The sequence below is a fragment of the Antennarius striatus genome, chromosome 23 (assembly GCF_040054535.1).
Source record: "Antennarius striatus isolate MH-2024 chromosome 23, ASM4005453v1, whole genome shotgun sequence".
NCBI lineage: Eukaryota > Metazoa > Chordata > Actinopteri > Lophiiformes > Antennariidae > Antennarius > Antennarius striatus.
Window position 1 is genome coordinate 6,160,985 of NC_090798.1, and position 14,901 is coordinate 6,175,885.

At 39.6% G+C, this 14,901-nt stretch overlaps 2 protein-coding genes across 5 annotated transcripts; one reads left to right on the forward strand and one right to left on the reverse strand.

Annotated features, from left to right (window-relative positions):
* The first annotated feature begins 2,089 nt into the window (after positions 1-2,089).
* Positions 2,090-14,607, forward strand: c23h11orf68 (chromosome 23 C11orf68 homolog). Of its 3 annotated transcripts, none has more exons than XR_011034375.1 (2): positions 2,090-2,228; positions 3,939-4,595. XR_011034375.1 is itself a non-coding variant. In XM_068307935.1 (2 exons), the coding sequence occupies exon 2, from the start codon at positions 13,678-13,680 to the stop codon at positions 14,419-14,421; it is 744 nt and encodes a 247-aa protein (XP_068164036.1). In that variant the 5' UTR covers positions 2,160-2,228; positions 13,637-13,677; the 3' UTR covers positions 14,422-14,607. The 3 variants fall into 3 exon arrangements, 2 of the variants coding, with proteins under 2 accessions (XP_068164036.1, XP_068164035.1); XM_068307935.1 differs by lacking the exon at positions 3,939-4,595 and adding an exon at positions 13,637-14,607 and having other exon boundaries at positions 2,160-2,228; XM_068307934.1 differs by lacking the exons at positions 2,090-2,228; positions 3,939-4,595 and adding exons at positions 13,021-13,338; positions 13,637-14,607.
* On the reverse strand, positions 4,827-12,388 carry drap1 (DR1-associated protein 1 (negative cofactor 2 alpha)). Of its 2 annotated transcripts, none has more exons than XM_068308208.1 (7): positions 12,229-12,388; positions 11,560-11,632; positions 11,084-11,177; positions 10,592-10,717; positions 8,615-8,705; positions 8,054-8,142; positions 4,827-6,166 (listed from the first exon to the last, which is right to left on the reverse strand). In XM_068308208.1, the coding sequence occupies exons 1-7, from the start codon at positions 12,268-12,270 to the stop codon at positions 5,986-5,988; spliced, it is 696 nt and encodes a 231-aa protein (XP_068164309.1). In that variant the 5' UTR covers positions 12,271-12,388; the 3' UTR covers positions 4,827-5,985. The 2 variants fall into 2 exon arrangements, with proteins under 2 accessions (XP_068164309.1, XP_068164308.1); XM_068308207.1 differs by having other exon boundaries at positions 4,827-6,169.
* Positions 14,608-14,901: the final 294 nt, after the last annotated feature.

Here is a 14,901-nt window from a genome sequence, read left to right on the forward strand (position 1 = left end):
GATATGAAACGTAGACACAGGGTATCGTCAAGGTAGATACAACGTATGTCCGGTTGCAACTATCAAAATAAATTTTAGAGGTTGCGCGTTTTGATATTTTTGTGTTTATTTACATAGATAACAATGGGTGACGGCGTTTGCATGGCAAAAAAAGATTAAAACATTAAGAACAAACTCGGCAAATTCATTAGACACAACTCATTGGTTACTGCTATGCAGACTGTCATTCGTTTTAACTTGGTTTTTCTCTCAAGTTCAACACGTTTAAAAATAACTTTTTCAATGTCAAAAAATTAACTGCAGCTTTTCATAGGACTTGCAACACAAACTGTTTATTTTAGCATGTATTTGAAAAGATATTATGTGAATGTGTTGTTAATAGAGGACTATCTCTGTGACTCGAGTTTGGAGACATTTATTTTGAAATTTAACTTGCCTTGTTTTTTCGTAGTTAGTCCATCACTAACTTCATTTTTACTGTTTTGATTTTATTTTACAATGAAATAATCTGGAGAAAAATGTTGTCTTTAAATCAAAATACAATTTGGTAATTTTTAGATAGTAGTTGACTAATAGCCTATTTTAGCATGTAGAGAATATTGATAGTAATCTTAGCATGAAGTTGTAATTTTCTTCTGATATGATTTTTCAACAAGGGAGGAAGAAAGACTGATTTATTTTATTTGATTCACTACTGATTTGCATTTGATCACTTGAAATTGATACATCGTTTGGGTTTTATTTGGAAAAGCATTCGCTTATTGATCGGTGATATTTTTGAGACATTCGTGGAATATGTATTCATTAATAATATACAGTAATACAAATATAATTGTGCATTCACACTTAACATTTTTTCAGCCTTCATTGCGATAATCATGCACATGTCTGTGGCCAGAATTTATTTTACACAATCTGTGTATATTTTGTTTATTAAAGCTCTATTGCTATTTACACATTGATCAGACAATCATTAAAAATGTTCCAGTAGTCAAAGAGAATAAAGCCCTGCTGATGTTGCAGACTTTATTTTGTTGAGCGTGACCTTTACAAACCCTGGAGTTTCAGGCATATCTTCCCTTCCAAAAGCATTGAGTGTTTGGCTGACTACACCAGCGAGGGTAGAGATTGGTGGCTGCTGGAAATCTCAGATTCACTGCTGTACTGTTTAAATAAAATCAAGTCTAATTGTTTCGTTTGGCTCATTTCATGATCCTAATGAATATCTGATCTTTATTTGTTCACCTATGGCAAAAACTGATCCAATTTTTTATTTTCTTACGTTCTATGGCTAATTAATTTTAAAAGACATTTTTATTTGTATTTATATTTTCTATTGACAGAGTCAACCAGTTCTTTTTGGTGAGCTTACACATAAAGAAATGGTGTCGTGATGTTGTTAGAAACACAAATGTAGAGCCACAGTTAAAAAAAAGTGTTGACTGAGAATTCCTGAAAATGGTGACATACTTTTTATAGTAAAGCAATGCACTGTTATAGTGGGACAAATCACTGTATGTATATGATGCTAAAAGAAAAGTTCAAAGTTTGCCCTCTGATTATGCCTGAGGATTAATAAAACATTTACTTAAACAAGTATTTTAAGTGGCCGTAAAATGAAGTCTTTTATCTTTGATGACGGTTGGGGAATTCTTTGGGAAAATTTTTCCAATGTTTTTTTTTTATTTTTTAAAGTCAGTGTCTCTCTGGACAGGGATGGGAATCAGAGGACTACCTCTGGTCCCGCCTGCTGCCATGTGGAAACAGTGTGCTTCCTTCTGTTAGTCCTTTGATGCCTCCACTCCCCTCCCTCCTTCTCTGCCTCATGGCCGCCGTTTGTTTGGACACCGACCTCCTAAAGTCAACCACCCAAATCCCACCTCCTCCGTCCTCCACAACTCACACTCACATACACAGCTGACCCCACCCTCCCCGCAGTCCGCTGAGTCAACGCCTGTACAGGAAGGATGCAGTTGTTTTTGCGGCCCAGGCTCAGGGTTACTTGGTTGGTTGGGTGGGGGGTGGGGGGTAAAAGAAGGCTGCAATTACACGACAAAGTGGACTTGTAAAAATAAAGAAGATAGGAGAAAGAGGAAAGCGGTTGGACACACGCTAGAGTAGCGTCTCCTCGGAAAGTAGAGTGTCTGATGGTAACAGTCTCCTCTTTGTAAACACCACCTGTGCTGTCTTGTACTTATCTGATTTGAATACCAGGAATACCTGCAATGGTGAGTATAAATACTAACACTTGTTTTTTAGGTTGCATGAATCAGTGCAACGTAAATCGGTGAGAGAGACGCCTGTCATGGAAAATGTTTAATAAGTATATAACTACTGCTGCTGCTGCAACGGGTTTCCCTGTCTACAATGAATATCTAGAATATCACTCAGTAGTGAGCAAAGCCAAGGAAGAACAATTCAACACATCTGGCCTGCTTTCCTGACTCAGTTTCATGGAAATCGCCTCAGAGGTTCTTGCCAAAATCAAGAGAAATTTTGGGAAATGGCCCATCTGGAAATATTAGGGTGAAAATTCCTGGACCACACCTGAAGTAAATGGGTTCTTTCCTGGTCCATGATGCATTCTGTCCAGTAGTTTGATGCAATCCTTCTGACAAGGAGGAAACAAACTCCATAGAGAGTTGGTATTAACATGTTTATAGCTAAGCAGTGTGTGGAATCATGGGAGTTGCTGTTTTCATTGTTGTGATGTGATTTTGTCCATACACTTTTTTTTTCATGCTGAGTCTTCTGAAAGTTATAGAAACAAGATAGCTAAAGAAATAAATATATAAAAATTACACAGCTGAAAAAAAATGCAACAAATGTCCAATTAGTTTTAGACATTTTAATATAGAAATATTACAGTATTTTCTGCACCATAAGGTGCCCTGGACTACAAGGCGCACCTTCAATGATTGGCCCTTTTTTAAAAACTTTTTTTCATATATAAGGCGCACTGTTGGTTTTTGAGAAAATCAAAGGCTTCTAGGTGCGCCTTATAGTGTGAAAAATACTGTCTTTAGTGTGTCATTGATCACATTTTTCACAGCAGTTACTGAAAGGCTATCATTTTTGACACATCCTTCAAACGTAATTTAAAAGTTGTGGCACATTTAGTCATTTTTGTACATGCTAAATAAAATCACTGTATTATTCCCAACAAGATCATTTTGTTCCAGGTCTGGATCAAAAACACTAAACAAAACTGAGGAGAAAAAATGAAGATATAGAAAAGAAAGGGAAGTAAGAAAGGAAAAGTAAAATAGAAACAATGTGATTGAGAGGCAGAAAGACAAGATGGGGAAAAGAGATAGAGCGAAGACAGGAAAAAACAAGGAAAGAAGTAGAGGAATCAAGATAGACAGAAATGTACAGAATGTAGCAGAGACAGTAAGACGGAAGGAAACTGAGACAAAAGGAGGGCGTGAATTGACGGTTGGAAAGGAGCAAGTCGATCACAGGAAGAAAACCAAGACACACTCTGGCTCCTGTTACTGTAGGTGCTACAACAGAAGGAATAGCTGCAGCTGTCACAGGGACACGGCCAAAAAGCTGCAGTCGTACTTTTGAGTGAGAGACGGAACCATAGCCTAGAAAAAGGCTTTAAATAACTTGTCACTACAAGGCACTCAAAAAAGGCAAATACTAAAGCGATGTATTCTTCAAAGCCACAGATAACATGACAGAGCTACAACGTAGATTCACTGAGCTTAAAACTGATCTACAGCAGAAGCTCTGAAGGGGGCCTGAAAGGGCCTAATTTCTACAGGTCAGGTTAGCGAAACAGGAAGACAACGGAGACGACTGGTGGGCATGAGAAGAGCAGCAGGGCAGGAAGCGGTGGCAGACTGCGGACATCAGTGTAACAATATATTCCATGGTTTCTGAATCAGCTGCTACTGGCTGTGACCTATTATCTGTTGTTCACTCTACAGGTATCAGAAGTATGAAAGACAGCAGTGAAGTTATGGTACCTCTGACAGAGGTCTTAGTAAAAGCTTCAGCAAAAAGGATGAAAATGACACGGAAAGAGGCAGCAAAGGATTGAGGAACTTGTTCCGTCTCTGACTGAGGTCAGATTGGAACACAACTGAAGTTCAGACCAGAGCATCCAATTTCAAGCTGGATACAAGGGTAGAAATCCTACCTTTTAAAAAAAATTGACATTGAAGAATACTTGCATATGCCCAGATAGGACATTAAAGTTGGGGATAAGGACACGTCTGATGGGAAAAGAAGTTAGACAGGGATAGAAATTGTACTTATGTTACTGACAAAATATCAGCTGGAACTGCTGAGTGCTGGAGCTTTGTGTTTTACTTTGTGCCAAGTATAGATACATCGAAGAGTTCCGGGAATTTTGGGAGGGGATTACACATATTCTTGCAGAATTAATTGATTTAGAATTACCGGTACGTTTCAAATCTCCTGAATGATTCCCTCCTTTTCCTTACTGACACAGTTTGGCTGACAGACCTAAACACGGCCCAACGGATTAGAAACTACAAAGATGATTTATCTGAATAGGAAATAAACAGTGGGAAAAAAAACAACCTCAGAATGTTTCAGAGGCAAATGTAATTTTGGATCCAAACCAGATTCTGATGTGATTCCTATGTGTTTAAAACCTATAAAAGGTAATAAAACCAAGTGAACAACATTTTATGCACAATAATTCAATGAAAAAATATTATAAATTAATGAACTTGTATATATTACACACACACACTTCAATAAGTGACTTAATGACATCTTCAGGCTTGGATACAGAAAACAACAAAAACAAAGGATTTTTTTTTTTCTAAATTGAAATATGATCTTTATTTCACCCATACAAAATAAAAAGAATGTTAAAAGTTTACATACAGTGTCAACTTCAACTGTCTGTTCAGAAACATTTCATACGAGACTGACACGTGAACGGGGGCCCCATCGCTGCTTTCAATGGATACATTTAAAACAAGCTAAAAGAGGGGAAAGGGCTAAGAGGAAAATTACTCATTATTATTGGGTTGACTAGAACAGAAATCAGAGGACAAAAGGATACAAACAACTTTAAAAACAAAGTTATGGTCCAAGAGTCTCAGTACACTTCTGATGGGTAATGTAGTGGAATTTAATAATTATACAAAATAACGTACGGGGTTCAACTGGTAGAACGAATAACCTGGCGGCGCAAAAACAACCAAACAGAAAATGTCAATCACCGCCCTGCTATGGTCGCGATTGTGGAGGTTTACAGTTCTCTTGATAAAAACGTGAATTAAAAATAGAAACCAATTCAAATAAAGTATTTTTACCGTGGGTTAGGTAAACCATGGTAAAAATACATCTGCTTCCTTGTTTATGTTGACAGCCTAACTCACAAGCTGCGACAAAGACAGGAAGTAGGGATTGCATGTTAACAGCAGTATTTCACAGCCAATCGCTTACAAGGTAATACAAAAGCTTCACGGGTGAGATGATGACCTTCTTTTCCCTTCAACAAGTGTTCATCTCCTTCGAAATACTTCACGAACTGTTGCCCTGAACTCATCTTGAATAGTTGCTCTTGAAAAAGCCTCAAAAGTACCCCTGGAGGATGTTTCAGCCCCACCTGACGGTCTGACTAAAGTCTACTGGAGCACCGGAGATGAAAGGAAAGTGCCAAAAGAAAATATGCTACAAGGAAACACAAACCACATCTATCCAGACTGCTTGGGACTCATGGCAAAATAGAACAAGTGACTTGTTAAAAAAACATCCTCGTTGCATTCTTGTCTACAATAAAATAAAACGTTAAAAAAAAAAAGAAAAAAAATTAAAACACATAATGTACATCCGGTTTGTTTCCCGTGGCGATGGCTCGTACAGCCGGCTGCTTCTGTCAGTGGGTTGTGATGAAGAGTCTCTCCCTCCTCTGCACAGAGCAGCCACCGCAACGCCTTGAGAAGACTGAAAGTAATGTACTTGTGTGTATGTGTGTGTTGAAAGATGAGGGAGCTAAGAGTCATAGTCTTCGTCATCATCGTTTTTGTGCGGCGCAGGGGCAGGGGGAGGTGGCGTGATGTTCATCATGGAAGGGTGGGGGGCAAAAGCCATGCCGCCCTGGGGCTGTGCTGGAGCCATGGCGCCCATTGAGATCATGTTGCCCATGTGCGTGTACTGGTGGGGGGTGTTTGAGCTGCTGGGAGACAAACAGAGGCGTAAACCAGATGAAGTCATTTACAGTTATCTTTCTTACAGTTGTGTGTGTGTGTGTGTGTGTGTGTGTGTGTGTGTGTGTGTGTGTGTGTGTGTGTGTGTGTGTGTGTGTGTGTGTGTGTGTGTGTGTGTGTGTGTGTGTGTGTGTACTACAGAAAGAGAGTAAAGTACTGAATGAAGTACCACTGGCAACAGGTGCTGTGCTGGTATCAGATCACATATGAACAGGATTTTACTGCGTTTGAATTTCTCTTCTTCTTGTCTTTGCAACATCGGAATGTTCTCAAGAAGCCTGCACCAAATCCACGTATTAATTATATATATTATGTGCTTATTATGTGGGCAGCACGGCGGTGCAGTGGCTAGCGCTGTCGCCTCACAGCACAGCGGCTTCGGGTTTGAGTCCCGCTCTGTGCGGAGAAGGCATGCTCTCCCTCCCACCTCCAAAAGCATGTGCTTCAGGTTGATTGGCCGGTTCCAAATTGCCCGTAGGAGTGTGTGTGTGTGTGTGTGTGTGTGTGTGTGTGTGTGTGTGTGTGTGTGTGTGTGTGTGTGGTTTTCCGTCTTTATGTATGGCTCTGCGGTGCACTGGCGTTGTGCCCGGAGTGTCCCCCGCGTCACGCCCTATGCCAGCTGAGTTAGGCTCCAGCTCCCCGTGACCCGCGGCAGAAGATGAATGAATGACTGAATGAATGAATGAATGAATGAATGAATGACTGAATGAATGCTGCTCATTATAACAGGTAAACATGCTTTTATCCTGTTTTTACTGCAGCGGTTTGCCCTTATAGCCCTTTACATCAACGGCATCGCCTCGCTTCTACTTGCATTTTTTTGGCATTTACATTAGCAAACGTGGAACAGCTGTGAGGTACTGCAGCTGCAGACAAAATGAAACGGTGCTAACAAAGAAGAAGCGAGGGGAGGCGAGCCGATTCCATCCTTGTAAAGGAGACGCTGGTAAAACTCCAACTGCCAATCAAACAGATGAACATGAGGGTTATTTAAGGCGCTGTAAGATTCGTGCAGCCCTGAGAAGTTCCTCTACGGCGTAGATAAACTTCTCAGGGCTGCATTCATTCCCCAGTTAGCTTCTTAGCTATAGGTAGAGTCTACTACCCTCAATGAAACCCTGCTTGGTTATGAGTATCATCTGGTAATAGCATCCATTGTTGTTGCATGAAAACAGCGCCATCTTCCTGTTGGTGGCTGTAAAGAAACTCAGACGTGTCCGTGTGAGCAGGAGGGGAAACCAGTTTTTAATTCGTAGGCTTCCTTCCAGTCAATAAATCTGGATCCTGAATAGCTTCCTGGTGATTTACTGTTAAAATAATACTGTTTGAAATTCTGAAATGAGAAGCAACACGTTGTTTGTTTGCTTGATTACAAAGACTTTTAACATTTCCAGTCTTCTGTTGGTTCAATGGGACTTATGTAAAAGCTTAACTATAACTGATTGGTAAACTGTCCGATGACTTTGATTTTACATAAATGCTACTCGTGTTTTGTGTTTTGAGATGACATAAATTAAACTTCTAAACAGCATTTGGCAGCTGAACGAGAGGAACTGACAGTAAGTTGGACTGATAACAGAGAAGAGGAGCAATTTCTATTTTCCCATTAATGTGTTCAAAAGCTAAAAATACGAAAAAGACAGCTAATTACTGCAATGGTTGTAAGAAGAGTCTTAACTCTCTTTGATTCAAAGTGTTTTCCTGTCTTTGAGAGAATGGAATGACCATTCCCTTAAGGGAAATGATAGGAAGACATGTGACAAAAGAAACGGTCACACTCCCAAGAATTATTTCTAATGTGTGAAGTCGTTGTGTTGCCGGCCGATGCACACGCATTCTAAAAATGGCTGTACCTGTGGAACTTGGATGCAGCCTGCAGATTTGTGCTTGACTGAGAGCCGTCCTCCTCTTCGCCATCTGTTTCGCTGTCTTCAGATTCCTCCTGTTTGCATCACAAGAAATAGAAATCACTGAACCTGATCGGATTTTAACATAAGTTACAGTTAAGCTACAGTCTCTTGATATTTCTGCTCGGAGTTTTGGTCATTTGTTACTGTCTAGAATTCACTGTGTTCTGAGCTGTAAATAGCTCACCATGCATTACTCATGGTTAGATTTAACTTAAGTTTGTAAATATTTGTAGACTGAGACATTATTTACAACAGCTAACTCAAACCAATCTGAGCATACACAGAGACTGAGCTGTGTGTGTGTGTGTGTGTGTTTCAAGTGTAGTCAAAAAAATAAACAAACAGACAAAAGGTTTGAGCAGATTGATTTTTGTCTGTTCATAACATACATCTTCATTACATACTTGCAAAAATTATTTTTCTGTTCTCAAACCATCCTGATGCTCGTTCAAGGACGAGGCACAAAAACTGTTACTAGCTGTTAGCCGTTCAATCAACGCCCACCTCTTGCTCGGACTCCGTGCCAGACAACTTCTTGTCTTTGCCTTTGGAGCTGGCCCCTCCGTTCTTACGGCCAGATCCCGGTTTACGACCCCTGGGGGAGCACAAAGGATCAATCAATCGACATTTATTTGTAAAGCACTTAATCACATCAGCAAAATTTCAAAACACTTCGCTGACAGAGAAACTCAACAGGATGGGTGTAAAAATATTTTTTGTTTCTCCTTTCACGGCTTCATGACTCTGTCATGCCGACAGCTTCTGCAGAAGCTCCAAACGACTCCTCAGACATTCACACAAGCGGATCACTCATCACACGTTAATGCTTCAATTAGAAACAATATTGCTTTAATTCAAATACACAACAACCTGGTAATTATGCACAATCTGTTCTTGCTCAGTTGCAGACAACTTGTAATTACAGATATTGAACAGATGTATTTTGTGATGACATTACTTTAAAAGACAGTTTAGAGGGAGACGAGTTTCTTCAATGAAAATAACTGTCTCATTGAGTTTTAAATGACTTCCCCTTAAGCTTATATTAACAAAGACACAAACAGTATATGATTTCCACTTAAAATTGTAAGACTTGGTGGAAACACCGATCCGGCAGATGTTTTAGAAAAAAAAGTAAACAGCATTTTTTTTCTACCTCGCAAGATTCTAATAGCCCCTATAATTAACTGAAGATGCGACCATCTTTCTTCTAAATAAATATACAGACACATTTATTCCCCATACATCATTCAGATAAACAGACACAATTCTGATAAAGAGAATCACAGGCCTGGTACTTCTGTTGGAAAGAAATGTCTTTCAGCCATTTTTAGCTTAGGTAGTGATGACTCCACATGACAAAGTCTTCAAATATCAGGAGCTTGCAAACACTTCAAACTGAATCCCAATCAGTCTTTCTGCTCTCTTTAGTGCCACGTCTTACAACTCATTTAATTGATAGAGCAATTCTCTGCTTCAATACATCAGCAGCTGCTGCGGGGGTTTGATATTAAATTCGATGCTGTGTTCTCTCCTACATTCCTCATTAATCAGTGATTGCTTTGTAACGTTATAATAATGTGGCCCCTTTTGTTCTTTTGGGAATTAATTTATAAAACCTTAATAAATGAGGTAACACCACAAGGATGGCAACTCAATTTCAAATGTCACCAAGTTGCTGTTCCTAATGAGAGAAAAGTGATCGTTGTCCCGTCCATATATAGATTGCTGCCATGTTTGTATTGACTGAGTCACTTGTTCCACATAATACTGTGGCTTCACAAACTTATAAGGGACGGCTGACTGATAAACTGACTAACCAGAGAGCACAGACGACCACTGTTATGTGATTGCACTGAGGAGCACCACTTGCATGAGTTTGCCCCTGATAATGTGACTCCTTCACCACGAGAACTTGCTCTTAAAATTTGGAATCACACTGGTATCATTACTTTGTTGGCTACGTAAGAAGAACACTGTCACCGTTTTCTTCAGGATCTATATCAGTTATTTTTGAGGACACAAAAATGTTGAAGCTGAATGGAATGAGCAGTTTCAGCTTCAATCTGATTTTGCCTTATGCAGCGTCCACACGTCAACGCATACCCAGTGATTTAAAAAAACTTCACTTTGGCCGGCGTTTTTATATACTTGCATTTTCATCCCGAATATCTGCGTTGTCGTGTGGATGGAAGGCGTAACCGTAAGAAAAAAGTTGCGTTTTCAAAAAGATCAGGCTATGTGTGGACGGCGCCTTAGTCTGTAGCATTACTATTTGTAATCTCATCCAGCTGACAACAAACATGAAATTTAATCTGTAACTGTATGGTTTGTTATCAATAGCAGTAGAGAATATTCCCTACTTAGTAGATCATCAGATTAGATGTTGAGGTGTTAACTTTATACAGATGTCAGCACTACTCTTCCTCTGTAATTGCACTGTTAAATACATGCATGTGTGTAAAAGAACATGAGAGATACCTGCGTGGGACTCTTTCTCCTCCCCCCTCAGCGTGATTCTCTTCCCCTTCACCCTGCATGTCTGGCACTGCTGCCACCAGGTCTTTCAGGAAGTCAAACTGTTGCTCCAGCTCAATACACTGCTTCCTGTAAACAAAACTTTCAATCAGTAAATGACTTTATCCACTGACTTGAATACTGTGAAACTTACTCATCCTCAATATTCTCTCAGAAACAGGAGATCTTGAACTTAAAAAAAACCTCACAACACTATCAGAACATCACTAGCATCAGAGGATGCTTCAACCACAACGTACAGAACAGAATAATAATTAAAGTGTCTTCATCAAATTATAAGGACAACGAGATGCAACCGTTTCTGATGCATGTATTCGGGACTAAAATTATAGCCATTCAATTGCTAGAATACACATGTACTAGATATGATTTTCAAAGTGAGTTAAACATAGAACAACTCACAAAGACGTCTAAAATAGTAACACAGAAACTTACAGATGTGATGTTGTCATTGTCTTTGCATTTCTAGACTGTGTGACTTGACAGGCCTTGGTAAGCAGTGATTCCAGAAAAAGCTCCAGGGCTCTTGCTGATGTCTCGGTTCAGGAAAATGGTTGAAAACACAGCATCACAAACATTCACTCGTAAAAAAGATTGGGTAAAAATCAGTATATACAACACAAGAAGACATTTCTAATCCAGTCATCATACATTATGGCCAGACTAGGGATTACCAACATTTTTTTTGTCTCTGGATGTAAGCTAATGTTTTTAATATACATTATACTTATTGAAATATATAATTCACTCTGTTCAACAGGGGAAAAAACACATATTCCATTACTCAGGAAAGGCATCTTGCTTGTAGAAATTTAAAGAAGAATTTCAACAGTTACCACCGTCCTTTCAAAACTCGGACAGCTGAAATCCAGCTGAAACTAGAAGAGTTAATATTTCTGGAGGGAGGATACAAATAATAACAGGTACAGCTGCGGCCACTTTGCCTATTTCTTCATCTGTCTGCATAATCTTCTTAATCCTTGCCTGAAATGACAATTGTCAGTGTTAGAGGTTAGTTCTGATTAGAAGTACGATCTGCATGTTGAGCTTTCCGTGCATCATGAACCATCATTTAAACCCCTTTAAATAACCCATTAAGCACAAAGTTTCAATCACGGCAAGAAATGCACGTTTAAAACATTCCTTTCACACAAGTTTGATGTCATTTAAGCACTGTTAATATCCCAAAAATGTGGTGTATTTGCAACTGCAAATAAGACATTTGTTCAGAATGATGCTCAGGTGAAGCTTCAATTAGCTTGTAGTTGCTAAAAACAAGTGTTAATTACTCGACTAGCTAGCTAACCTACGGCGTGAACCTTATATGTACAATGTCTTAACAATGGGATGCAAAGTAAGTAAGCTAATAAAAGACGCCAACCACGGTTGTGTGCGTGTTATTTCATTTCGTATAATTGAATTTGAGTGTAAATGTCATTCATTCCCCTGTTAGCTTCTTAGCTATACTAAATAAAGAAACAGGCCCAATTACATTCAAGCTAGCTAAAGAAGTTAGCTCCGTTATAGTTTATTACTAGTTGTTCTTCACATCGGTTCAGCAAAGCAAAGTTTAAACTTACCGGAGGGAATCTGGCATTATATTTCTTCTTTTTGCTGGGCATAGTAAAATTACCTGGGCTACCAACCTAAAATAAAACGGAATATATTCCGCAGTTTTATTCTATATCATGTATAAATCAGCTCCGCCGGGCACACACTGGATAGCATTAGCTAGCTGGCTAACGCGTTAGCACGTCGTCGTCACTCGCTGCCTGTTCCGCGTGAGGTGTGTTCGGTTCCGCCGGGTCACAGCGCCGTCACCATCCGCGCCACTTCCACAACTTGTATTTGTAAGAACTTGATGTTAGTTTCAGGTAATACGGAGGCGATTTTTGCATTTGACGTATTCAAATTCCATCTCGATTTTTTTGTTTACTATTCATCATCACGTCTAATTGATTTAAAGTTAATCAGATAATTAAGTACATGTATGCTCCAAATCACGGTTTTAGAGATCTATGATGTTCGGGCCTGGTCAATCTCAAAACCTTAATCCCAAACAGATTATATGTGTGCGTGTTAACCCATCAAATTTGATGGCTTTGAAGATGCTTTCAACAGACAAACTGTTTTCTGAACAAACAAAAAAACACGGGAATAGCCTTTATTGTCATTGTATCAAATACAATGTATTAAATACAACGAAAGTAGAGTGCTGCTCCTTTGGTGCATTTGCAAAAAATCAATAATAAACATAAAAAGACAGAAATATACACAAAATAGAATCTTCAGAAAAAACAATAGTAGCAACTAAGCAAAACATTTTTTAATAACCCACATATTGATCGCGCAAAAACCCCACTGAAATCGTACCAGTACTGATTATAGATCCTTTTTAACAGTGTTTGCACTTTCAATACTATGAAAATGTGTGCTGGATTAAAAACGTGTAACGAAGGGTCAAACCACTTTAGGCGAGTTTATAAAAAACAAAGATAAAGTAAAATTATAGAATTATCTAAATTATTACTGTTTGGGGTTTTTTTTGACAGCGTTGAAACGCAGAAGTCCAGCAGGTGGCAGTATGGAGCTTCAAAGTCACGGTTTAAAAAAAAGCGAGAAAGACATTTCGCGCATGCGCGGTAGCGGAAAATTAATATTGACAAACGGCACAAGCAAAGCGTTTGCTGGTGAGTGGTGACCCGTTGTTTACGACCCGGGGTAATAGTTCATACTGCCAGTGCCCTAATTATGTCAAGTGTAAACGTTAACTTAGTTAGTTGTGATCAATTGCTGGCTGTTAGTAGAGTGAGAGCAAATGTATTGCTAATGTAGCGCGGGAGCTAGCATCACTAAATATCAGCCAACAACCAGTTAGCTTGTGTTTGTGTTGTACGTAGATAGATAGATAGATAGTAGAACACTGGAACCACATCTGTAAATCAATTATTGATATTAAGTGTCACAGAAATGTTCTCGTTTCAACAGAACAAGCCTCAGGACATTATTAACTTCAAATTGTCAGCAATATGGAGGAAGAAGAGGCCCATGCAGATGGCGACATGGAGACCCCATTCCCAGCAGACACCTACGCCGCTGAGGCCATGGCTGCAGACATGGACCCCTGGATTGTTTTTGATGCCAGAAGAACTCCCAGATCAGAGTTCGACAGCTGGCTGGAGAGCAACAGACCCTCACAAGTGTACAGATACGGTGATGAGGAAGCTGGCATCAGTCCTGTGGGGTGGATCGCCGTGCTGGGCATTGACCACTGCCCCGCCAGTGGGGACGTCATGGGTCTTCAGGAGGGCTGGGAGAAACTTTTGTCCAGTGGCCGACCTGCTAACTTTCAAACGGTGAAGGAACTGGCCTTAAACCACGGCGTGCTCGCAGGCAAGTGGCTGATGCACTTGGAATCTGGTTTTAAGTTGGACCGGGCCTGGGAGTGTGTGGCCAAAGCAGCTGTGGATGGCAAGATCTCGCTAGTTAAAGTCAGCACCCATGATCCCACAGGAGAAGGCAAGCAGGTCATTTGTGCCCATAACCACAACTTCACTGATGAGAGCGATGTCATACGATTGGACTCTGTCATCCGTGCCTCCGGGGTGAAATGCCCTCTCTCCTACAAGCCGGATGTTTACACATATCTTGGAATCTATAGAAACAACCGCTGGAAGCTTTGTCCGACAATATATGAGAGCAAGTTTGACCTGGAGTGTGTACCCAGGAGGTCCCGTATTATCAATAAAATCACCAATCTGGAAGTCAAATGAGCCTGTAGCAACAACAGGATAGTTTTGTAGTATAGTTGAAGGAAGAGACACTTTGTGATCTCAGGAGCTGGTTTGTGCTCCACTGCTTGCTGACTGACAGATGTGAACATTGTTGAATAAGTTCAAGTAAGACAATGTCACTTTCATACCTAATGAGTGTACTCTTAGGGTTCTTTCCAACATTCAAGCACTTGGCTGAAAAAATCTTTGGTTTGATTTTACATACACACAAAGAATTATACATTTCTTTTGCTTTCTTGTTTAGTATGTTTAAAACCACAGTTAGAGTTGCCAAATAAAGTCTGCCTTTGAAGACCCTCTTAATAAGTGGTTCTTTTTATTGCAGAGAAAAGTATTTTGCATTAATCAAAGCCAAAAAAAAAAGCATTAGTACAGTTTGCTTTTGTCATGCAAATATAAAATTGCAAAATTTCATCTTAAAGTAAAGCAAGTACTCTTAACAGGTAAGAATAATTATTT